Genomic DNA, 25810 nt, shown 5'->3' with positions numbered 1-25810 from the left:
CCCCAGGGCACTGCCAGGAGGGGATGTGCCAGTCCTGGGGTGCTCATGGAGACCTGGCTGGCAGGCTCAAGAACTGGGACCAGCAGGGGTTGGGAGGGAAGTCCCTTATCTAGGCCACGAGATTATTGTCCTTCAGCACCTTCCACTAAGGGACTCCAAAGTGCTTTACAAATGCAGATTACTCTGTACGTCAGTTTCCCCTCATGTGACCAGCTCTCAGCCCCTCCCTGAGCCCAGAGTAGAACCCAAGAGTCCTGGGTCTCAGCCACACCTACTCTAACTATTATTATTTATCTAGCACCTAAGGCAGGGGGGTTCTCAAACTGGGGGTCGTCGTGAGGTTATTACATGGGGAGTCACGAGCTCTCAACCTCCACCCCCAAACCTCTAGTATTTATAATAGTGTTAAATACACAAAAAAGTGTTTTTAATTTGTAAGGGGGGTTCGCACTCAGAAGCTTGCTGTGTGAAAGGGGTGACCAGGACGGAAGTTTGAGAGCCACGGACCTAAAGCATACTAGGCACTTTAGAGCACAGACAAGACCTTGCCCCAAATAGTTTACAATCAACTGGCCAGCATGCGCCTCCCAGAGCTGGGGACAGAACCCAGGTGTCCTTGCTCCCATCTCCTGTCCTTCCCATTAGGCAATATTCCCTCTAAAGGGCAGTAGCCACCACACTGTGGCATTTGCCAGTCAGGAGCCAGGACCTTTATGGGGGTCAGGAGAGAGGGGATATTTAACTCTTTAGAGCCCAGCCAGCAGTCTGGCTTGGATGTGCGTTTCTGCAGCAGAGGCAAAGCCCCAGCAACCCTTGGGGTCCTCTCCTTCCTCAACCCCAGGGTGAAGGGGCAGGAGTTGGAGACAGAACCCAGGAGTCCTGGGCTCTATCTGAATCTCCAGGCAAAGTGGTATGCTATGGTGTCCCTTTGTGTAACCCATGACACCTCATGGGCTCAGGCCCCCCACTTGGGCTCAGGAGCCAGCCAAAATCAGCCCAGGAGCCCCACAAATAAAGACATTAAAAACCCAGATATCTCTTTACATTAACCCTTTCCTCCCCCTCCACACCATTCTATAGACATCCCCTTTGCTGGAATTTCTATGGAATGGTGGTGGGGAGCAGAATGGGGCTGGGGGGCAACCCCTGATGGGGTATCTGCCTTGTAACAGGAGACTGGGGGGGGGGGGCGGGACAGGATACTAATCTTTACACCCACCAGGCTGAGATGATGCCCGTGGAAAGAAAGGAGGAAGTCAAGAGGTACCAGCCCCCCTCCTATGCAAAGCCCCCCGTCCCTCCTATTCCAAGCCCCCCAGTTTGATGGGGTGCAGTCAGACGAGCCGCTGGCGATGGTGGATGCTGCAGGAAGATGAGGGGATGGATCTGAGGGGGGCTCACAGCAGGGCCTTGAGGAGGAAGGAGAGCCCTGCCCCACACGACAGTCCTAGTGCCAGGAAGAAGGTCATGATGGCTCCAGCCAGCTCGCTTTCCTGTGGCAGCACCTGCCTATGGGGCAAGAGAGGACACGGCTGAGAACCACACACACCACTCCCCAACATGCAGAGAAACCCAGCACTGAGATGCAGCCACTTCTCGGGTGGGCTGTGAGAGCTGTTTACATCAGGATCCCTCTCCTGGAGCTGAGATGCCACTCTGACCGCGCTGGGAGAGCGCCCCCTACAGACCTCCCCTTGCAGTGCAGCACAGCACCCCCTAGCAGCACACTGGGGCATTGGGCTCAGCACTGACTGCGCTGGGAGAGCACCCCCTAGAAACCTTCCCCACCCTGTTTCCTGCAGTTCAGAAAAGCGCCCCCTAGCAGCACACTGGGGCATTGCGCTCAGCACTGACTGCGCTGGGAGAGCGCCCCCTACTGAGCCCCGACCCTGGGCAGCACTCACTTGGGGGCGAGGCACATGGTGAGCGAGACGAAGTAGCCATTGGAGAAGGAGAAAGGCAGCATGAAGAGGATGAACCAGGCATCCTGGTGGAAGAGCACGGGCAGGCGGGTGCGGGGCTCGGCCTGGCACAGCATCAGCAGAGGCACAAACAGGAAGCGCAGGCCCACCAGCAGGGGGAGTAGCCATAGCCTCTTCTCTGGCTGGAGAGCAGCAAGGTGGGGGGGGTCAGAGTGGGAGGGAAACCCAGCAATCATGGGCTAATCTCCCCCATGCAGACCCAGTGCAGGATTGTGCCCCCCGCAACGTCACCCACTCCATTAAGCCCTCCCTTTGCCCCAAGGGTTCACCGCCGATGGAGGCTGCCGATTCCCCCCCCACCCCATCCCTGCCAATGAGTGCAGAGCTTGGCCAGGGGCTGGGTGTCCCCCCACTCACCCAGAGGCAGCATGAGGTGACGCTGCGGCCCATCCAGTCCATCACGTTGAACAACAAGAAGCAGCAGACAGGGGTGAAGAACTCACCTGCGTGAAGGGGGGAAGAGTTGGGGAACAGGACATGAGGCTTTCATCTCTAGGGGGCGCCTGCTCCAACCCAGCCCTGGGGCATCAAATCACAGCACCACCCAGAGCCAGGGATTCACGCCAGGAGTGCCAGCTCCCAGCCCCCCATGTTCTAACCATGAGACCCCACTCCCTATACTCACTCCACTGCCTGCTCTCCGAAGTGCTGGTGACGGTAGCAGTGATGGCAGGGAACACGGACAGGGTGACAGTGAAAACCATGACAATGCAGAGTGCCAGCAGCCAGATCTGCAGGGGGGTGGGAAGACAGTCAGAGCCAGCTGGGCCCCACCCCCAATAGCTCCAGAACCCCTCAACAAGACGCAGCTGCCTGCAGGGGGTAAGGCAGGGGCGGTTTACCCAGGGATCCCTTGCCTGGCACTGAGATGCAGCTACCTCTGGGATGGGGCATTGGGGCTGTTTATAGGGTACCACAGGGACTCTTCCCCCAATCCCCCTTACCTTTCGGAGCACACCGAACACCGATGGTCTCTCTGGTCCCGGCCCCCTGTTCTGGGAATTGGCTGTCCCATTGTGCAGGGCGAAGGCTCCCTTCCCAGAGCTCTCCACGCTGATCTCTTCCAATGTCCTGAACGTCCCGTTAACCATTCCCACCATTGGCTTCTCCGGGCCCTGCGGCTCCTCCCCAGGCCTCTCCAACTGGTCCCCACTCTGTTCCTCTGGGGACACAGGGAAGAGAGGCAGTGTACAGAGATCCCAGAGGTCTTCAGCTAGCCTGGGCATAGCGGGGGGTTTGGACACCACCCATTGCAGCGCGAGGGCGTATGATAAAGTGCCTGGGTGTACCAGGGGGTGTGACACCCCATGCGGCGTGCAACAGGGTCTGTGTGCAAGGTGTCAGCACAGCACGTGGGCACATGAGGAGCCAGGGCAAGGTGGGTGAGCACAGCACATGGGTGTGAGCGGCCTCACCTGCCCACTCGCACCCTGCCCACCAATGAGCCCTCTCCCAAGCTGCGGGCAGCGAGGTGTCCCCTGCTGCAAAGGGCCCTACAACTCCCCAGGGGCTAGCGTACCGGGGCCCAGCAGCCCAGCCTTGGTCTCCAACTCATTGCGTGGGTCACGCTGCCAACTCCGCTCCATGTAGTGACAGAAGAAAGCCTGCAGGGGGCAACAGGACAGGAGCAGGTCTGTGGAAGGGGCACACATCTGACCCCAGGGCACCACACCCATGTCCCTACAATCCCTCCATTGCTAATACACAACCCCCCTGGCTGCTACACACTGCCCCCCACTCCCCCAACAGCCCCATCCCAAAGCCCTAACCTCTCCCACATGGGTCCAGCCAGCTAGGGACACTGCTGGGACACTGCTTTTATAAGTCCCCAACCCTCTGGGGCCTGGCACACCCACACCCACTGCTTGCATCCCCAGCCGGCTTGGAGCCAGCGCCCCCCAGAGGGGAAAGTCCCTATGCCACATTCCCTGCCCCGGCGGTGCAGCATCTCACCATACGGGGCAGCATCAGATAGCAGACAATGGAGATCAGGGTCCCGATACAGGGGGTGATGAAGTAGCTCAGGGCAGACGTCTGCGCATCCACACCACCTGAAACAGCCAGCACAGCACGTGGAGCAACAGCACGCAGACAGCAGGAAGGGGCGCTGAGCCCAATGTCCCAGTGCAGCACTAGGGGGCGCTGTGCTGCAGGGAGGGAGGACTCAGTAGGGGGCGCTCTCCCCTCACACTCAGTGCTAGGGCTGGGGCTCAGTGGGGGGAGCAGGAGAGGGGCTGCGGGTGGCGAGGCGGATCCCCGTCATACTCACTAGCCATGGAAAGCAGCATGGCACTGGCGGCGAAGGTCCCGGCCATGCCCTGGCCGCTCAGGAAGCGCGTGCTGTAGCCCTGGGGCAGGGTGCCCAGCTGCCCGAACAGGCTGCCTTGCAGGACGGCGCAGAAGGCTGGGTAGAGACACAGTGGGTCAGAACTGCCCCCACGGCCCGGGGACCCCCAGTGCCATGGGAGGAGGAGGCGGGAATGCTGAGCCCAGCCCCCTCCCCGCCAATCCCCTGGGAGTTAACGCTTAGCTTCCCCCCCCCACAAAAAATACACCATGCCCTCGCTGCCCCCTCCCCCACACCATCATCAGTCGCATCTCCCACGTGGGTGCACAACCCCATCACGGACCCCCCCAGCTCCCTTTTGGCTCCAATCCCCCTGCACTCAGTGGGCTGTGAGTCACTGTATTTGGCCCCATAGGGGCACAATGGAAGGAGAAGCTTTGCAGACCCACTCCCCGCCCTCCCAAGCCAACCAGCCCCTCAGCCTTGGGGCTCCCGAGAGGGGAAAGCCCCTGTGTCCCATTCCTCGCCCCCACTCACAGTTAATGAACCACACAGAGCCTATGGTGATGGAGAAGAAGCTGTGGGGGGGCATTTCCACCCTGACCAGCACGGCCGTGAGGATGAAGAGGAGGAGGATGCCACTCATGCTGCCGAGGACCCGCACCTTGTCCGGGATGCTGCGGGGGGAGGGGGAGCAGGTCAGAGCCAGGGGGTCTCACCCATCACTCCGGGGCTGACTCAATGTTGGGCCGCTGGTGCCTTGTCACCCCATCAGCCCCGACTGCAGGGGGGCCAGCTCAACAAGACCACAGGGGTGTGTGGGAGGGAGAGGGACCCTCTGGCTTCCCTGCTAGCCCCTGCGGTGGGGATGGGGCACTGGCGCTGTTTATAAAGGGACCCCACCCATCCCGGTGCTGAGGTTGTCAGGATTAGAAGCCCCTGGAACTGCAGGGGACTGCAGGTCAGAGCTAGGGGGTGAGTGGGGGAGCCTGAGGCTGGGATCGCAAGGGGCTGGAGTCAGGACTGAGAGGCACCGGCAGAGCTGGGAGGAGGGGGAACCCCGGGCTGGGGTCAGGACTGAGACGCCCCGGCAGAGCTGGGGGGTGGGGAGGAGCCCCGGGCTGGGATCGCAGGGGCCTGGGATCAGGACTGAGAAGCCCTGGCAGGACCAAGGTCTCTCACCATTGGTAGAGGAAGGAGTTGAGCAGAGTGAAGAGAAGCAGAGGGAGCTGGGAGAGCAGCGTGAGCCAGTTGTTGAAGTTGAAGTCATCCCGGGCTGGGGCTGGCTGCGTCCCAGAGCTGTTCCCCCAAGAGCTGTTCCCGCCCGGGCCCACGGACGAGCTGGTCCCTACGATGAGCCGGGCCTGGAAATACTGTGGGGTAGAGACGAGGTGAGATGGGGCTGCAGCCCTGCTGCCCACACAGCCCCAGGGGCACCTCCCCCACTGAGCCACCCTCCCCTAAGCCCCGCCAAGACCCCCACATGCAGGGCTGCACACCTGTCCCCCCAGTGCTCCCCCTCCCTTAGCCCAGCACCCCACTTCCCCTTCTCCTCCCCGCAGCACTGTACCTGCCCCTTGCCTACACCAGTCCCCTCAGCCCCTCCCATCCCCCCAGAGCCCCATGGCACTCAGGGTCAGTACCGGGATGGCCGTGATGAAGAAGTTCCAGGGCAGGAGGGTGCCCAGACCCAGGATGAAGATGATGATTCCCACAGCATGAAACCTGGGGGAGAGACACCATCACCATGGGAACAAGGCCTTCCCCCTCTAGGGGGCACTGGCTCTGACCCTGCCCCAGGCTGGTGGGGGACTGGCATCTGGGGCATTTCCCTTCTGTGGGCACAGAGAGGGACTCAGTCTTGGTGGCACGTTCAGTCCCCGGTCAGCCAGCTGGGGCTCCCTCCTGAGGGACTGGGCTGAGCCCAGCAAACTTGCCTCAGATGGGGCCCCGATTGGGGATGGTCTCCATTTAGGACCCAGCTATGTGGGGTGCAGGGACTAGAATCCTCATGGACCTCCCCGCTCCAATCCAGGCTACCAAGCCAGGCACCCTCCCCACCTGCCACCACCCTCTTTCCTGGCTCTGCTGCTCACACCTGGACAGGTAAATCTCTTTCCCAACTTAGAGATCTGCAATTCTCCACCCACTCCTCCCCCAAGCTGCCCCCAGAGTGGGATGGGGTGGGGACTGCACACTGCCTTACGTCCGAGGCAGGGATAGAACCCAGAGTCCCCTGGCTGCCAGCTCTCCCCTCCCCCGCCTGCCCGCTCTAACCCACCATACCCCACTCCCCTCCCAGAGCTGGGGATAGAACCCCGGAGTCCTGGCTCCCAGCCCCCATCTGCTTGACCCACTAACCCCACTCCCCTTGCTCTGCAGTCATTTCTCATTAGCTCCAGGGAGCACTGACTGCATAGCTAATGGGGGTCCCCTCCCTGAGGGCCTGCGGGGATGGGTCAGGGTGTGGTGTTAGGCATGGTCCGCGGCTCGACCCCTCCTCCTGCCCCCCTTATGGGTGGGTTCAGGGAGCGCAAGTGCCTTGGTTTGACCAAGGTTTTACCGAGTGGGCAGGGTGGCCACTTATCTCCCACCCTGCTCCTTTACTCCCAGGGTGTCCATGGGGCAGCCCCTTTCCCTCCCCAGCCCACACATGAATCTGGCACAGAACCCAGGTGTCCTGACTCCCAGCCTCTCCCACCCCTCCCCACAGGACACAGCCCCTGGGGGATGGTGGTCCCAGAGTACGTCCCCTGCCCAGGCAGAGCTCCACCCCCCCACAGAGGGTGCCCAGGGTCTGTTGTTGGCAAAGGGGATCTGCCACTCACTGGTCCTTGGGCTTGTCCTGTCGAGCCATCTGGGTACTGCGGGGGATGTCTCCGGGCCTTGTGGGGAGGGTGGGGGCAGTGGACAGCCCTGACTGGTTCCCTGCAGCACCTAGAACAAAACACTCTTAATAACAGGGAGGGAGCAGCCCTCAACCCACCAAGGAGCCCTGGGGGATGGAAAAACACAACCCATGGAGGGGGGATGGGCTTAAGGAGAAATCTGCTCATACAGGGGCCTCACAGGGAGGCTCCCAGCTCCGCTGTGGAAGGCAGGTGAAGACAGAGGCCAGCTAACCCCAGGAACAGAAAAAACAGCCCTTGGGTACCCACGTTTCCTTCCAAAGCTAGGATAGACCCCAGGAATATGGACTCCTGTCCCAGCCCCTGTCCCCTCCCAGAGCTGGGATAGAACCCAGGCTCCTGCCCCTAACTCACTAGACCTCACTCTGCTCCTCAAGCTGGGCATTACACCCAGGAGTTCTGGCTCCTGAGTGCCCCCTACTGAGCACCCTGCAGCACAGCACCCCCCAGCTCCGCACTGGGGCATCGAGACCAGCACACACTGTGATGGGAGAACACCCCCTACCAAGCCCCCATGCACTCCCTGCGGCACTGCACCCAGCACTGACACCTAGGGGAGAATGCCCCCTACAGAGACCCTGCCCTGTTCTCTGTAGGACAGTGCCCCCTAGTACCAACCAGGGGCATTGGGCCAGCAGTGACTGTGAGGGGGGAGCGGCCAGCGCAGCGCCCCTAGCACCAGGCCTGCTTGTGAGATTCTCCACTGCAATGGCGAGGGGGGAGTGACTGTCAGTGCCTCCCAGCGCTGGCAGCAGACCCGGCCCAGGCTTTATTCTATACAGAGCTCCCATTACCTGCTGGGAATCGGCCAGGCATGCCACTGGCAAACAGCCACAAGTCCCTTCCCTAGCCTGAAGGCCCTGCCTTTGCCTGAGGCATCTCAAGCCCGAAGGACGTGTCCCAGCCTTGCTCCAGGTTGTGTCTGTGGTGGGGATGAGGCTACAAGCTGCTTTCGCAGCTGTCAGCCAGTTGGGGGTGCCCTGGGTTCCCCTCTGACCAGCTAAAACAAAACATCACTCCAGCTTGCACCATCTAAACTGAGGGTTTTAACAGGAGACTTGTCTGCACTTTGAAATTTACCAAAATCTCTTCGGGACTGCTCAGCCAATGGTCAAATTAAGACATCAGACCGAACCGGAGAATTCCCTAGGCAGGGTTGGGAGCCTGACACTTCCCATTATAGGACGCTATTGTTAAGTGCTTAAAACTTTGCTAGACTTTAACCAGACAGGCTGAAATTTCAGACTCATGTCATCAGGCCAAATATTTTGGGAAAATTTCAGCCAAAACAGCTCCGCCATCTCCAAGAATGAGGTTAGGGAACAATGTATGGTTTTGCCCATGTTAACTATATATATACATATTTTGGAGACCTTTACTTTGGCTCTAGCATCCCCATGCTTTGCAGCAGGGACTTTATTTGGCAGGGTGGGCTGTCTGCCAGGGCTGTGCCTTTTGCAATCCCCACGAAAATCCATCTACCCAAATTTGAAAATATTGCGGTTCACATGTGCTCAGTAGAGTCTCCTTAGAGCTTAACTAACATTTCTAAGAATCCATCCTCACTGGGCATGCTCCATCCTCACAGAGGGCTTGAGCATTCTCCCTCCAGCTCAGGTCTATGGGGCAAAACCAGACCTTTTCCAGGCACTGGAACTGAGAGCCTCTCTCTCTTGGGTGGTCAATGGGTCCCTTACTGGCACCCAGGCAGAGCGGAGGAGTAAATCACCCAATTCAAATACAGAGGGGACAAGATCCAGATCAGGCGGAATGAAAGGAGTAGACTAGGACAAGGAGCTGGAGGATCAGAGGTCTGCGGAGTGGAGATTGGGACTGACTAGGTGAGGCGAATGGGAGTGGGACAGATTGGAGGGGAGGGGACAGAAGGGGTCAAGCTTGAGGAAAAGGGGCAAGAGCCAGGATCACACTCCTCCCTAGAGCTTGGAATAGAACCTGAGATTCCAGGGTCTGCTGACAGCTGAGGAATAGTGAGACAGCTGTGAAATACACTGGCAAAGTATCCCACCCTCCTGGGCCACACAGAAGAGAACAGCTATCAATTACTCAATAAGCTCAAGCGGCAGGGACTCCCTGCTGATGACCCATGTGGGTGTCAATAAGATGCCACATGATAGAATTGGCATTTTTTTTAAAACCTAGCCAATTACACACAAAAAAAGGCGTGAAAAGAACATTAGCAAGGTTGGAAGGTCAAGCACTAGGAAGTTCCAGAATTAAGGTTGCCCGTGCAGCCTCAATTCAGCCCCTTGTGCCTATTGGATCTGATAGAGTCTTTAACCACAGTCTGTTTTTCTACACAAGCCCCTGCTGCATTCAGCACACAGGCCGGACCTGCTCTGGGGATGAATTAGAGGTGTGCGGTGAAGGAGGTTGTTGTTCGTGGGACCCTGCCTCCTTTGTTGTAGCAGCTGGCAGGTGAGCAGTGGAGGAGGCAGGGGGCTGCAGGGAGAGGAAGGAGGGGCTCATTATTCAAGTAGGTGAATGCTGCTGTGGAGCACTGGAGTCTGCCCCTGCCTCTGCCACCGAGTTCCTGTGGGCTGCTGGGCAAGTCACGTCACCCAGACTTTAGTGATTGCTAATTGTGTGTTCCTCGTTTTCTGGGTGTCGGACTTGAAAGCCTGGGGTCTGATCTGTAGAAGCACTGAGCACTCACCGCTGCAATTGAAATCAGTGGGAGCTGGGGTTTGAACATATGTTGTTCTATGTAATGCTAATGGCACTGAAGAAACAGATTGTAGCTGACTCAGTGGGTACCCAAAATTAGTGGATACACTTGACCCTAAACTCTCAGTGCCTCACCTGTAACATGGGGGTAATACCCGCCTCTCGCTTATAGAGGTGTTGAGAAGATAAATTCATCAATATTTGACAAGCTCTCAGATACTCTATTTCTGCGCGCCATAGAAAAGCCCAGGAGGAAATCAGCAATTCTGTATTCAGGGCAGGGGCTGGGTGGTGTACCCAGGAAGAAGGCCTGGGCACCCATTGAACAGTGAGGAGGAAACAAAATATTGAAGAGCCGCTTGTTTGACTGGCCAGAGGTCACCTGAGCACTGAATGAAGCAGGGTCCTGTGGAGGAAAATAGCATACGGTCATGAAGTTAAAGCCTGTAACATAATGCAGACACCCAGGAAGGCTGGACGCTTTCACTCATAGGGTTTGTATTGCTTTGATGCTGCAAATTGTTAAAGTGTTGTTAAAGTGATGTACCCCTTGTGTGGCTGCAGCTGTCCTGGTACAGAGGTGCATCTAGCACCCACATGGTGCCCTGTTTTCGAACAATGACATTGATTGAAATTAACCAGGAAGAAGAAAAATACCAGAACTTCCCCCCACCACACTCTCCCAAGTCACCCCCCCCATACCATCATGCACACACTGTGTAGCCACACACCAACACCCCCCATCTTCACTCTGTACACTGCTATGACACCCCTCATTGCCCCCCAAACCTCCCCACAGGAGGGAAACCGAACCTCCACGACAATCCAGCCACCCCCCACTGCAGACACCCCCGAATTCCCAACAGCACACTCCAACTGCCCCCTTTACCACCCCTCTGAGGCACCCCGACAATGCAGACCCCCGCCCCCAAGCCAGTGACCCCCAGCACAGCCATTACCCTCTATCTCCGGCTGAAATGCCTCTGCACTCCCTCAAGGGCAAAGGGGAGAGTCCTGCCCCCTTACAAAGCCCCCGAGGTCACACGAGGAACGTGTCTTCCGGCTGCGCCGCAGCGCTGCCCAGTGCAACCACGTGTGAAAACGGAACCGCTACGCTGCAGGGGGCAGCGACATGGTACCGGGCGGCCAGAGGGGTCGGAACCGGTTTGTTCCCTTCGCCCCGGCCCCGCCAGCGGCCCCGCGGAGCCGGCCGGCCGGACCCCCCGGCACGGGGGGTGGGAGAGGGAAGCAATCAGCCGGGCTGAGGCTCCATGGCCCCCAAGGCCGATGCGATTTCACCAGCTAGCGCGACCCGGTCTCCGTGCGCTGGCGGGTGTGCGCCGGAAACAGCCCAGCCGCGCATCCACTTGCTGCCTCGCCTCGCCCCGCCCCCGGGGTCCCCTAGAGAAGGGTCCGGACCCCAGCGGCCCTTCCCGCCGGCCGGGGATTGCCGGGGCGGGGGCCACTGACACCCCCCGTAGCACCCCACGGGACACGCAGCGCCGGGGAGCGGAGCAGTTTTAGCCTGGGCTAGTCCCGCCCCCTGGGATCGCCCCCGCCCCGGGAAGGCGCGTTCCAAAGGGTGACGCTGCCCGCGGTAGCACCCCCCCCCCGGTAAATCTGACCCAGCCCGTCCCGACTCACCTGGGCTTAGGGGAGAGGGAGCTGAAGTGGAAGGAAATCGGGTTTAGCAACATGGTCCTCGGATCGGGGGCTGTGAGGTCCCCGCTCTGGGGCGCTGCCCCCACCCCGTGCCCGGATCGCAGGGGGGGTCCCCGCTCTGGGGCGCTGCCCCCACCCCGTGCCCGGATCGCGGGGGGGTCCCCGCTCTGGGGCGCTGCCCCCACCCCGTGCCCGGATCGCAGGGGGGGTCCCCGCTCTGGGGCGCTGCCCCCACCCCGTGCCCGGATCGCAGGGGGGGGTCCCCGCTCTGGGGCGCTGCCCCCACCCCGTGCCCGGATCGCAGGGGGGTCCCTGCTCTGGGGCGCTGCCCCCCATGCCCGGATTGCGGCGGGGCTCCGGGCACCCCCCCGTGGTGCACAGAGAGGCCCTGTTCTCGGGAGGCGGGCAGCCCGTCTCAGGGGCTGGGCAGTGCCAGGCGCTCACTCACCTCCACTTGTTGTTGTACTTGGTACTTCCCGTTCCCGCCAAAACATGGAAATTTTGACGGGGGGCGGGGCCAGGCTGCATTCTCCAATCACAACCCCCCTACCCCCGCGACCCCTCCTTCTCCAGTCACATCCCACTCCCCTGCAAACCGCTTCCCACTGTAGCTGCCCTGAGCGCCCCGTCCCCAGTCACACACTGCTCCCCCTGGATCCCAGGGGCTCCTGCTGGGACTCTGGGAAAGGGGGTCTCTGCCCTGCTCCACCACTCACCCTGATTGGTGACCTCAGGTAATTTCCTTCCCCCGCTCGGTGCCTCAGTTTCCCCCTCCGCTTTTGTCTATCCGGACTGTGAGCTCTTTGAGGCCAGGACTGTCTCTCCCTGTGTCTCTGTGCTGGGCCCATGGGGCCCCTGGTTCAGCTGGGGGTTGCTCTGTGCAGCACCCAGCACACTCTTCGCAATGTAGGGCTGGAAGAGACCATGAGAGGTCAGCTAGTCCAGCCCCCTGCGCTGCAGCGGGCTCGGGTGTTTCTCCAACCAGGTCTTAAAAACCTCCAGTGATGGGGATGCCACAACCTCACTGTGGGACCTGTCCCGGGGCTTAACTAGCCTTGGGGTTAGCAAGTTTTCCTGAATGTCAAACCTCAATTTCCCTTTCTGCAAAATAAGCTGATTACTTGTCCCATCCTGGTGGTCACAGAAAACAATTGATCCCCATCCTCTTTATAACAGCCCTTAGCATAGGTGAACCCCTTTATCTGGTCCCCCTTCCGTTGTCTTTTCTCAAGACTAAACAGGCCCAATTTTTAAAAACTTGCCTCACGGGCCGGGTTTTCTAAACCTCTCATCGTTTCTGTCTCTCTCCAATTTGTTCACATCTTTCCTGCTGTGCAGCACCCAGAACTGGACACAGCTCTCCAGCTGAGACCTCCCCAGTGCCCGGCAGAATGGGGCAGTTACCGCCCATGTCCTACATACAACACTTCTGTTAATACATCAGTGATGGGGCAACACCCCCGAACACACACCCATGTGGCACAACACAGCCTTGCGGAGGCACTGCCCTCTATTGCCCCCATCCCACCTCATCCACCTCTTGTTAGAAGCCACTCTCCAGCTCGAGTGTTTAAACAGGGGTTCCTTTGTGAGGGGTCTCGTTTCTTACAGCATGTCAAATTAGTCCTTAAGCCCTCAGGTCCCAGCCTTGTTTCTGGGCTTCCACAGCCCTCCTTGGGGTCTGACTGATCGTTCAGGCCAGCTGCAGCCTTCAATCAAACTCTCTGCACGGCCCCTTTTAATCCTGTCCTTTCCTGCAGGGCTGGGAGAGGTCACAAGCAAGCAGGTATCTCCTAGGGACATCTCTTTCCAGCTGTCTGTTTCTGCACCCACACACAGCCCCTGGGCTCCCCAGTGACCCTTCTTTTTTATCTCCAGGCCTGCACTGACTTTTTAAAACTATTTGTGTATTTAGGTAGGAAGTTTTAACAAGCTTACAAATCCTTGCCATGTAAATTTCAGAAACCCAACAATCATTACAACAGTTAGCTTTTGTACAGGGTTGTAGTCATCAAATCTTTCTGTTTAACAGCGTGTTACCATATTACAGAGTGCGCTTTGCTACAACACCTGGAATATGTCCCTTCTAGCGATAAACGGAGTGAAATCTCTATACGCACCTATTTAACTGACCAGGCATGTCTATCAAATGTTAATAGTCACAACATTTGGACAAGCATGCTGAGGTTTTTTTGCAGGTGACTTTGTCTGAGTATTGAGTAAAAAGTAAGCAAATATCTATCCATTCTCTGTCTATTTTGCTGGGTACGTAATTGGTGTATTAATTTCCCCCTAATCTCAATCTCCCATATTTTTTAGATAAGTTCCTGCAGGACGGGTCCATCAATGGCTGTTAACCAAGATGGTCAGTGGTGCAGCCCCCGTATTCCAGGTGTCCCTATACCTCCAACTGCCAGAAACTGGGATGGGGGCTGGATCGCTTGATAATTGCCCTGTTCTGGTCATTCTCTCTGAAGCATCTGGCACCAGCCACTGTCGGAAGACAGGATAGTGAACTAGAGCAATGGCTCTCAACCTTTCCAGGCTATTGTACGCCTTTCCGGAATCTGATTTGCCTTGCGTACCCCTAAGTTTTGCCTCATTTTAAAACTACTTGCTTACAAAATCAGACAAGTGTCACAGCACACTATGACTGAAAAGCAGCTGACTATCTCATTTTTACCATATAATTATAAAATTAATCCATTGGAATATAAATATTGTACTTACATTTAGGCGTATAGTATATAGCAGCAGTTCTCAAACTTTACAACCTGAGGCCCCACATTTTGATTTAAAATTTTTCATGGACCCCACAAGCCGCCCCCCCAGCCCCAGGCCCCCCCCACTCTACCCCTTCCCCCAAGACCCCACTCCTGCCCCACCTCTTCCCACCCCCACTCCACCCCTGCCCTGCCTCTTCTCCGCCTCTTTCCGCCTCCTCCCCCTCCCTCCCAGCACCTCCTACATGCCGCTGAACAGCTGTTCCCCGGTGTGCAGGAGGCACTGGGACGAAGGGGGAGGAGTTGATCAGCGTAGCCAGCAGACCCCTTGGAGTTCCCTTGCAGACCCCCAGGGGTCAGTGGACCCCAGTTTGAGAAATGCTGGTATATAGAGCAGTATAAACAAGTCATTTATCTGTATGAAATTTTAGTTAGTACTGCTAGTACTTTTTTATGTAGCCTGTTGTAAAACTAGGCAAATAGCTAGATGTGTTGATGTACCCCCTGGAAGAACTCTACGTACTCCTGGTTGAGAACTACTGGGCTAGATGGATCATCGGTCTGACCCAGCGTGGCCATTCTTATGTTCTTCATAATTCCTCTGGAATTGGAAAAGGTTCAGAAAAGGGCAACAAAAATGATTAGGGGTACGGAACGGCTTCTGTATGAGGAGAGATTAATAAGACTGGGACTTTTCAGCTTGGAAAAGAGACAGCTAAGGGGAGATATGATTGAGGTCTGTAAAATCATGACTGGTGTAGAGAAAGTAGGTAAGGAAGTGTTGTTTGCTACTGCTCATAACACAAGAACTAGGGGTCACCAAATGAAATGAATAGACAGCAGGTTTAAAACAAACAAAAGGAAGTATTTCTTCACACAATGCACAGTCAACCTGTGGAACTCCTTGCCAGAGGATGTTGTGAAGGCCCAGACTATAACAGGATTCAAAAAAGAACTAGATAAGTTCATGGAGGATAGGTCTATCAACGGCTATTAGCCAGGATGGGCAGGGATGGTGTCCCTAGCCTCTGTTTGCCAGAAGCTGGGAATGGATGACAGGGGATGTATCACTTGATGATTACCTGTTCTGTTCATTCCCTCTGGGGCACCTGGCACTGGCCGCTGTCAGAAGACAGGATACTGGACTAGATGGACCTTTGTTCTGATCCAGTATGGCCGTTCTTATGTTCTCTGTGACTGGGCTAATTTTCTTTTTCCCGTTAGAGGCTACCAATAACCGAGCATCTAGGAGATGATGAGAGCTTAATTCTTCATTTCTTCTTGTGTGGCCATTTCCACTAGGAGGAATATTACCAAACAATCACTTGGTAATAAATATGGGCCTGGACTGATTTTAACCACACAACCTATCTGCCAGGTATCTACACTGGGGAGGAGGGCTGAATGAGTCCCAGGTGGAGCTGGACCCATTACCTCTTAAAGGGGCCAGTCAGCTGGTGACAACATCCCAGAAAAAGATTTGCCTTTTCCAAAACAGCTTCATGTTGTTGGCTCGTATTTAATTTGTGATCCACTATCACCCCCTGATCCTCCTCCATAGTACCGCTGCCTAGCTGGTGAGTCCCATGGTGTATCTGTGCCTTTGCTTTTCCTGCCTACATGCCATACTTTGTACTTGCCTTTGCTGAATTTCCTCTTGTTGATTTCAGAACAATTCTCCAACCTCTCAAGATCATTCTAATTCTAATCTTGTCCTTGCAGTGCTGGCAGCCCCTCCCAGCAACTTTTATCAGCATACTCTCCACGTCACCAGCCAAGTCGTTCATTACAATTTTGAACAGTACTAAACCCAAGACAGACCCCTGAGGGCTCTGACTTGATATGGCCTCGCAGTCTGACTGTAAACCATCAAGAATTACCCTTTGAATATGGTCTTTCAACCAGTTGTGCACCTGCCTGATAGGAATCTCATCTAGACCATATTGCCCTAGTTTGCTTATGGGAATGTCAGTGGGGACTAACTCTTTACTAACATTCAGATATAGCAGGTCTACTGTTTTTCCCACATCCACTAGGCCAGTTATACAACTCCTGCACTCTACCCCAGAGGCAGCTGCATCTGGGTGCTATGCGATGAGTCTCTATAGAAAGAGCTCCCACACCCCACCCTAGGGACAGCCGCATTTCAGCACCGGGCGAGGGATCCCTGTATAATCAGCCCCCCCACCTCATCCCAGGAGTAGCTACATCTCAGTGCCAGATGAGGGACTCCCGATATAAACAGTTCCTGTGCTCCACTCCAGAGGTAGCTGTATCACCACAGCCACGGGTTAGCAATCCCCCACCCAATCTGTGTGCAGAGAGCGGGGGCCCTAGTTCACTAACCTGCCACTAGGGCACCCTGCCCTTGGTGCTGCTGACATGGGGGCTGATGTACAGCAGAACACATCTGGTTTCACCCTGCAGGGGGCAGCAGTGCTGCTAAGATGAGGGAAGGGCCAGGAGGTCTTGGTCACCACTATGCCATGCCCTGTAGCAGAGACCCAGGAAATCCTTGCTCAGGCTCACAGGATATGGGGATACCTGGCACAATAGGGGCCCTGATCTCAGGGTCCGTGCAATGCACAGCACCATGGGGGCTCTGGGCTCAATTGGGGTTTGTGCAGCATCTGGCCCAATAGGGCCCTGATCTCGATCGGGGTCTGTCCAGAGCCTGGTGCAACGGGATTGCCAATCTTGGTGAGTGTCTGTGTAGCTCTTGGCACAATGGGGGCCCCTGATCTCAAATGCAGCCTCACGATACAATTACTAACCCTCTCCCAAGGAGATAGCTTAAGAAATGCCCCACATCATTTTTGTTAATTTCAGTTTTATTACAAAGATTTTGGCATTACAAATGCACTCACAGCGACACACACCGAAGAACGACTCCACGTTGTCCATGACCTGGTGCACAATGATCCGTATATATAATATAGAGATATATGTACAGCGATGGACACAATGATCTTTTTTGTTTTAAAAAAAGAAATCCCGTCGTTTTCCTATACAAATATACATGTGTCTTACAATACTCCACATTTCGGCAATGTGCGAATTGGTAAAGAGTTAGAGGATTCAATCCTGATACTTGAGCGTAGACAACTCTACGGTTAGCGACAATGGCGCCTCTCTGGGCGTCACATCTTAACATTTGTTTATTTGTTTTTTTTATCAACACCCCAAAAAGAAAGGAAAGGGGGGAAAACCCCCCATGGATCCTGATGTCTTACAGCTTATCCGTATCATGGCACAGAGACTGTGCCCAACTCAGGATCCCACTCTGGAGAAGTTAGAAAATCATTCTTTTGGTTTTTTTTAAAAAAATTAAAGATCTATATATATTTATATCTATAAACATTTCTGTTCTACATTGGTATATTTCACCCCGCCCTGCCCACCCTAAGTGGGGGAGAGGGGGTTTTTTTGGTGCCAGGAATCATTCTGAGTAGCTCATTCTGGTGACAATGTTAAGCTCCGATCTGGAAGATGCTTGCAGGGGATTATTCCAGACAGGGTGAGTTAACATTCATGGGTGAAATTTCAAAATGAAACAACAATTAAAATGACTCCTGCTGAACAACGATCTCAGTCAACGCTGAGAGTCTCAAAGCTGGACCAGGGGCTGGAATGTCAGTCCCTTAGGGTAATGAATTCTTAGGCTCAGATCCTGTCTGCAATGGATAACACAGGCTAGAGAATTTCACCCCATTACCCAAGCACTGAGTCCAGTGATTGGTGGTCAGGCTAGAGAGAGTCACCCAATCTGGGTTTACAGCCCACATGATGGAGAGTCCATCACATCCCCAGGCCATTTGTCAATCACCCTCCCCACTTAAATATTTGCCTTTTGTTCATTGGTCAGCTGCCCCTGTGCAAGAGACTGTGATCAAGCCAACTTTGACAGTCCCAGCTTAGAATCCCAGCAGAAGTCTCCCGGTGAAATGGACGTAGCCACAAACACTGTATTTTGCCCAAAAGCTCTGAGAAAAATCAGAGCTGGGCCAGTTGAATCTAGGGTTGTTTTTTTTTTTTTTTTTTTGAGTCAGGAACAGAAATGCAATTGCCAAAAAACGCCTGAACAGCCATGGGCCCTTACTGCGGTAGGTTAGATACCACCTACGCCCACCATTCTCGGGGGGTGGGGAGGCCAAAGCCAGGCACCCCTGTGCCTTGTTCCAACACTGGGTTGAATGCACGTGGGGGTGCAGGCCTTGGGGAGAGGTGACTGTAGTATTTCTTATTAAATTACATACATATACTCACTACGAGTGAATACAGTTCTATGTGTAAAGCCACGTACAATGGTCCTTTCAAGAGCTCTGGTTGGCAACTCTAGCTTCGACAGCACAATGGTGGTCGTTTTGGGGGGGGGTATAAAAATGCTAGTTCTTCGCCCAAAGCTCACCCCAGGGACGCCCAGCCTGGCGGCCACTCCGGATGTGCACAGAGTCAGGTCTCAGCTCGAGTATAGGTGGAAGAAGCTCCTCAAAATATGACAATATGCCATACTTGGTGAAGTAAGTCACAGACTTATTTCAGAACGAAGGGTCACTTTCGCTTCCATCTGTAGGGAGACACAAAGCAAAGGGGGTGGGGGGTTAGAGGGAACGGGGCATCCCAGCCAGCTCCCACCACAAAGCCAGACCATGGTCTCCCCAACCTCTGTCAGGCATGACTGAGCTAGGACCAGCCCCCTCATGGATCTCCACTAGAGGGCGACCTGCTCCACAACGTTCCTCCCAGGCTAGCTACCTGGGAGAGGTTATTCTCCCCTACGTTTACAGAGGGGGAAATTCACACATGCAGCGTGATAGGGTCAGGAGTAGAACCCAAGAGTCCTGATCTTATACTCTAACCACTAGTCCAGGTTCACTCAGTACTGGGAACAGAAACCAAAAGTCCTGGCTCCTCGCTTCCCTGTTCTAACCAACTAGATCCCACTCCCCTCCCGAGCTGGGATACACGAGGAGTCCCCTCGCTCCCAGCCTCCTGCTCTAACCACTGGTCCCATCCGAGCTGGGATGGAACCCAGGAGTCCTGGCTCCCAGCCTCCTGCTCTAACCACTGGTCCCCTCCGAGCTGGGATAGAACCCAGGAGTCCTGGCTCCCAGCCTCCTGTTCTAACCCACTAGAGTCAGACCCTGACTCTCTCAATCCCTTGCAAGTTGCTCATGTGCTGTCCCCAAGTGGAAGCACCATTTTGCAATGCTGGCCTTGAGATGAATGCCACAGGCTGGTGCTCAGGACACCTGGGTTCAGTTCCCAGCTCCACCACTGCCTCCCCATGTGACATTGGGCAAGTCACTGACTCTTTCTGGGCCTCAGTTTCCATCTGTAAAATGGGGAGGATAATCCCGCCTATGTCTAGAGCTTGTGATCTCGGTGGGACAGGGATTGCATCTGTGCAGTGCCCAGGCTGACGGAGACCCTGATCTCAGTCAGGGTTGGTGCAGTGCCTGGCGCGATGGGGCCCTCGATCTCAGCCTAGCTGCCTTTACATAGTGCTCTGGCAGCAGCCTTGGAAATGGTCACACAGCCGAACTGGAGCCGTGGGACGTGTAACCGGGGAGGGACAGGTTACATTTTGGAGGGCAGGGGGCAGCATGCACGTGCCTTAACTGGTGGCAGATGTGCTGCAGTGCAGGGTTGGCCCCCTGGAAGAGTGATGTGCCCCATGGTGGGGGCAAATGGGTGGCCAACAGGGGATCCCTACAGTCCATATCCACGCAGCCTGAATTCCTGCACTGACCCGGTCCCTCCCCCCCGCCCCCAGCTGGCACCGCCTCTGCCCCTTACCTTCATGGAAGCTGTCTTGCAGGTGGCTCTGGAGTTGATACAACTCATCTAACCCATCACAGGGCGACCTTGAGGCACATGCCTCAAAGACTGTTTCATAGGAGGCCAGTTCTTCCAGAAAGCACTGCTCCTCTGGAGACAGGTCCGTGGAGGGCGAGGGAGCCAAGGTCCCACTGCCGCTCTCTTCGGCGTCCAAGCTTAGTGGACTACTGACGTTCCCACCACAGAAGTGGTGGTGGAGGGGGCAGCGGACACCGGTGCCACTCTTCTCGAACAGAGAGGTGGGCAGGTCCTGGAGAAGGTTCTCCACGGTGTCCTCTTCCAGGAGGCTCTCCTCTGGGCAGGAGAGGAAGGAGAAGTCAATGCTCCTCCAGTTCTTGAGGGGCTGGAAGTCCAGGCAGGGGCTGGGCATGCCGGCCGGCAGGGAGGAGCTGCGGCTGACCTGGCCTTGCTTTGCCTGGAGAGAGAGCTCCGTGGAGTGGAAGGAGCTGAAGTCTTCCGCCAAGCAGCTGATGTGCCTGGCCAGCAGGTCAATCTCAGTCTTTTCTTTTTCAGAATATCTGAAGAAGGTCTGTTTGATGGGCGAGGCCTCCGGGGTGAGCACCCCCTCGGGCACCATGGGCACATCAATATAGAGGGGGGCTCTGACCTCCGGCAGCGTCATGACGGTGCAATCCCCATTACCGGGGCTGTCAGGAGTGGGCGGCAACTTCTCATAGAGAGCACTGCAGTTCTCCGGAGGGTAGAGGAGCTCGGAGGAAGTGGTGGTGGTGGAAGTGGTGGTGGGAGGGGAGGTGGCTGTGTTGGGAGGGTAGGACTCCTGGGTCCCAAACATGAAGGTGCAGCCCTGGTGGGGCGTGTAGGGAGGCGTGCAGACAAAGTCCTTGCCGGAGCCACCTGGGTTGTCCCTCCGGAAGGCCGGCTCGTAGGCAGTGGGGAAGAACACATAGCTGAACTCAGTGTCTTTGCCTGGCTGTCCCAGGGTGGAGCTGGGGGCCTCCTCCATGGAGGAGAGATTGCCCAGCTCCATGGCCATCGATGCTCCCTCGTGGCTCAGGCTGGCGCCCTCTGCATACTCCAGGCTGGTGAAATCGAAGGAGGGCACCGGGGCGGCACTGGTGGGTGTGCCGGACAGGGGCGTGAAGACCTGGTCGGGGCTGGAGAGCTGCGCCGGGGACAGCAGCCCCTCAGAGCAGGGCGGCGCGGCGCTTAGCACGTAGGCCACCTGCGGCTCCTCTGAGGCCAGCTGCTGACGCAGGCACCAGGCTTCCGAGTCACTGGGGACCAAAGGGAGGCAGGGTTAGTGCTGGAGCTGGCAGGAGTGATCCCCCCCCCCAGCCCAGGGCTCTCAAATACACCCGCCTATTGCACCACGGACACACAGACCAGGCTCTGGACAGGGAGTCAGGATGTCTGGGTTCTATTCCTAGCCCCTGACCTTGGGCAGACCCCTCCCCCTCTGTGGGCCTCAGTTTCCCCTCACACCATCTGTCTATTTAGACTGTGAGCTCTTTGGGGCTGGGACCATCTCTCGTGCTGGGTCTGTGCAGCATGCAGCACAATGGGGCCCTGATCTCTGTCAGGAGCTATGCAACACCCAGTTCAATGGGATCCCCAACCCTGCCTTGGGCTCCTGGATTCTAGCCCAAACCAAATCAGGGCCTGATCCCAGAAGCTGCTGAGTGCCCAGGCCTCTCAGTGAGGGGAGCGCTGTCTGGCTCGGGGCCCTGTAACCCAGGAAGAGGCTGGTTGCATGCAGTTACCTGATGATGTAGTTCTGGCAGGTGATGGGGATCTCAGCGCTCTCCATGCATGCCAGGGAGTAGATCCAAACCCAGCTGACACCATTCTTGGTCTGGAGTCGGATGACCATTTCCACCTGTGGCTCACCAGCATCGCCCACTGCAGGGGGAGAAAGAGGGCAGGGGGTTAGTGTCATGGATCCTCTGGAGCCCAGCCCTCAGTCGCTCGGGGTGGAGAGGAGGAGATACTCACACAGGCGGCAGTGCTGGGCTGAGGCATGGCTCAGGTCCTCTGGGTGCATCAGGCTGTACCACGACCGGCATAGGAGCTCACTCTTCTCAAAGCCCAGATGAAAGATCACACTGCAGGGGAGCCAAGCAGAGGAAACCACTGAGCACTCACGAGGAGCGGAGAACGACCCCCAGAGCAGCACCGAGCTGGGGCCCAGAACACCTGGGTTCTACTTCTGGCACTTGGAAGGGAGTGGGGTCTAGTGGGTTAGAGGTGGAGACAGGACTCCTGGTTCTCCTGCCAGCTGTGCCACTCAGCTTGGGCCACAGTCATAGGATCATAGAATATCAGGGTTGGAAGAGACCTCAGGAGGTCATCTAGTCCAACCCCCTGCTCAAAGCAGGACCAATCCCCAATTTTTGCCCCACATCTCTAAATGGCCCCCTCAAGGATTGAACTCACAACCCTGGGTTTAGCAGGCCAATGCTCAAACCACTGAGCTATCCCTCCCCCAAAGTCCTTCCCACTCTTGCTGCCCTTGTTTCCCCTCCTGATGTTTGAACAGAGGAAGCAGGGATTGTCTCTCATTCTGCATCTGTGGAGCTCCTGACATGATCAGGGACCGTGGTTCATAGACTCAGCCCAGGGGCCCATCTAGCCTGGTACCCCAACTTTTACAGATGCCCAGAGCAGGGTTCATGGCACCCCGCAGAGATGGGGTAACCACTCCCTGGTTTTCTTCCTAACCCCTTCACGCAACTCCTTGTGCCCTAAATCAGGACATGCCAGAAGGTCCCTCCTCCCCCTGTGCTGAATGCTGAGCCCCTCCTCACCTCTCTGAGATGTCCAGGATGGCCAGGTCCTTGCTGTGCCGGCTCTCGAAGGAGGCCAGGAAGAGTGAATTGTGGCTGAGCCGTGGCTTGGGCTCTAGCGGGGTGCAGAAGGCCATGAAGACAGGGTTGGTGGACCAGTAGGAGCCGGGTGGTGGCTGATGGAAGCGGCCCCGGATTAGGACCAGCTTGTTCCCCGCGCTCTGGCGCCGCACAGTCTTGGAGGTGTTGAAATGGCACCGGAACAAGCGGTCTGGAAATCAGCAAGGGGAGAAGATGGTGAGTGTGTGAGGCAAACGTAGGGAGTCTTGACATGCAGGGAGGGAGCTCACAGAAGAACTTAATGCACTGGGAAGTGTCAACTCCAGGAATATTAGATTAGTACAGGAGTGAATCTATCCTCCCATGCCCATCTCTAGCTATCCACCCAGCTTTATATAAGCCCGTCCACCCACCCATCTCCCCCTCTCATATTTCCATAGTATCTGAGCTCTCTCTCATTTCTATGTCCATTTGCATACTCTGTATAGATGTCTCTACCCTCTGTCCCTCCTTGGCCAGCTGCTCAGATCCTCCGCTCTGCTCTTTCTCAGTTTTCATGCTCTTCCCAAGTGGCATCGCATGCAGAATGATTTCAACGCAAGCCCCAATCACACAAGGACCCACCTGTATCAGTTGGGGAGGGCAGCGCCAGCTGATTCCTCATCACAAAGTGGTCGGTGGGGTCAATGATGTCGTAAATACTGTCTCCTTGGGCTACCAGGTCCACCTGGGGGGTGAGGTAATAGCGAGATGTTAGCTCACACTGTCATGCAACACAAGGAACAGGCTGCTCGGAGCTGAAGCCCAAGGGTTGGCAACACACATCATTGTGCCAGGATTTCTGTGTGGTCATATAACACAGATCGGCATTTGCCAGGGAGCTGTGTTTTTATGCTTCACAAGCTATCAGTGTCTGTGTTAGAAACACTGCTTAACAACAGGCACAGGGGAAATACACAGTGAGATCCTCACTGGTTAACTCTAGAAATATCTATCTATCTATCTATCTATCTATCTATCTCCACATGCATCTCTCTCTCTCTCTCTCTCTCCACATGCATCCCTCTAGTTATCCATCCACCCCCATACACATACCCCCTCTCCCCCAACTCTGTAGTATGTACAGGAGCGGGAGAGTCGGTGGTAGATAGCCCGGCCACCGGCTCGCCGCCGGAGCCCTTACCATCGAATGTCCCAGGTGCTCTGCTACGTTCTCCGAGACGTAGATCAGCTTCCCTTCGCCGGTGAACGCCAGGAGGAAGCCTGGGAGCGTCTGCACGAACTCTTCCAGGTCCTGGGATGACAGCAGGCTCTCCAGCCCTCCCAGGGCACCTGTTGTGGAAGAGGAGCGGGTGTCAGGATACAAAGCCCTTTCCATGCATCGCAGCCCGGCCGCACCATGGACAGCGACCCGCAGCAGCCTGCCGCTTCAGAGCCACGGACAGCGACTCCACCGCCACCTGGGCAGCACCGTGGACAGCGACCGGGACTCAGTGCCCCTAGGCCATGTACTTCAGCACCACGGACAGTGCCACGAGCCTTTTACCCCTACCCCGACCCCCTTGGCTGGAGGCGCCCCATAGCCGGACACCCACCAGGCACTGGTGTCTAACAGGTGTCCGTCCGGGCACACTGCCCCCTCACTTCTCCCTGCCCAGTGCCAGCCAGGCAACGCGTCTCCCTCGCTCACACACACACACACACTCTCTCTCTCTCTCTCGGTGCTGGTTACCTTTGGCGAAGAAGATGGACTTGCGGGTGTAGATACAGGCCAGCGACATGATGTGCAGGTAGGAGAGCCGGACTTTGTCCCCTTCCGGGATGGGCAGCAGCTCCTTGAGATTGCGGATCTCGGCGTTGATCTGGTCCCGCCGCGCCTTGGAGGCGCCCTTGGTGGAGCGGTACATCTGGGCTTCTCCACGCTCGGCGCTTGGCGGCGGTCGGTCGGTCCGTCTGGCTGGCTGTGTGGCTCCCAGATTCCTGCCGGCAGATCTGGTTGAGAGCCTCAGCCTGCATCCCGGCTTTTATAGGCTGCTGGGAGTGTGGGCATTGGCATGGTAAGGAAAGTGGGGCGGGAAGATTTGCTCAGATCAATGGAGGGACATGGCTGGGAAGCTGCTCCCCCCTCCCCTCTACCCCCTCCTTCTATGTGCTGGGGGAGCCACACGTCACTCTCTCCTCAGTGACGTGATCAAGTGAGGGAGGGGGAGTGGAGGAGGCAGGCACAGAAACACACTGCACCGAATTAGGAGAAAAGCAGCTAGAGGAGAGACTTGACTGTTGGAATCACACCTAGCTCCAGGCTAAGTCTGCCCCTGCTCCTTCCCAGAGTCAAACATTAACTCTTACACTGACTTCTTGGTGAAGTATTCTGTAGGGGAATCTAATTTAATCCTATCTATCTATCCATCCGTCCATCCCCCTTTCATCTATCTACCACTCTCTCCATCCATCCACCCCCTTCCACCTATCTACCCCTCTATCCTTCCATCCCTCTTCCTTCTATCTACCCCTCTATCCATCCACCCCTTCCACTTATCTATCCCAGTATCCCTCCATCCCTCTTCCATCTATCTACCCCACTATAAATCCACCCTTCCATCTATCTACCCCTCTACATCCATCCATCCATCCATCCACCCTTTCCACTTATCTATCCCAGTATCCCTCCATTACTCTTCCATCTATCTACCCCTCTATAAATCCACCCCTTCCATCTATCTACTCCTCTATCCTTCCATCCCTCTTCCATCTATCTACCTCTCTATAAATCCACCTCTTCCATCCATCCATCCCCCTTCCATCTATCTACCCCATCCATCCACCCCTTCCATCTATCTACTCCTCTATCCATCCACCCCTTCCATTTATCTATCCCAGTATCCCTCCATCCATCTTCCATCTATCTACCCCTCTA

General features: G+C 56.1%; 2 protein-coding genes across 3 annotated transcripts; both read right to left on the bottom strand.

Annotated features, from left to right (window-relative positions):
* Positions 1-1301: 1301 nt before the first annotated feature.
* SLC29A2 (solute carrier family 29 member 2) lies at positions 1302-11224 on the bottom strand. Of its 2 annotated transcripts, XM_074959710.1 has the most exons (14): positions 10823-11224; positions 9999-10269; positions 7098-7206; positions 5913-5994; positions 5452-5642; positions 4807-4946; positions 4252-4386; positions 3936-4033; positions 3502-3586; positions 2927-3144; positions 2608-2713; positions 2340-2425; positions 1905-2104; positions 1302-1509 (listed from the first exon to the last, which is right to left on the bottom strand). In XM_074959710.1, exons 3-14 carry the CDS (start codon positions 7124-7126, stop codon positions 1398-1400), a joined length of 1482 nt encoding a protein of 493 aa, XP_074815811.1. In that variant the 5' UTR covers positions 7127-7206; positions 9999-10269; positions 10823-11224; the 3' UTR covers positions 1302-1397. The 2 variants fall into 2 exon arrangements, with proteins under 2 accessions (XP_074815811.1, XP_074815810.1); XM_074959709.1 differs by lacking the exon at positions 9999-10269.
* Positions 11225-17682: 6458 nt separating this feature from the next.
* NPAS4 (neuronal PAS domain protein 4) lies at positions 17683-24827 on the bottom strand. Its single transcript, XM_074959708.1, has 8 exons — positions 24626-24827; positions 24077-24225; positions 23518-23620; positions 22855-23104; positions 22043-22152; positions 21811-21949; positions 20048-21324; positions 17683-18815 (listed from the first exon to the last, which is right to left on the bottom strand). The coding sequence occupies exons 1-8, from the start codon at positions 24798-24800 to the stop codon at positions 18787-18789; spliced, it is 2232 nt and encodes a 743-aa protein (XP_074815809.1). The 5' UTR covers positions 24801-24827; the 3' UTR covers positions 17683-18786.
* Between the last annotated feature and the right edge of the window lie 983 nt (positions 24828-25810).

This window comes from Natator depressus, chromosome 7 (assembly GCF_965152275.1).
Source record: "Natator depressus isolate rNatDep1 chromosome 7, rNatDep2.hap1, whole genome shotgun sequence".
Taxonomy (NCBI): Eukaryota; Metazoa; Chordata; order Testudines; family Cheloniidae; genus Natator; species Natator depressus.
This window is presented reverse-complemented; position numbering and strand designations above follow the sequence as displayed.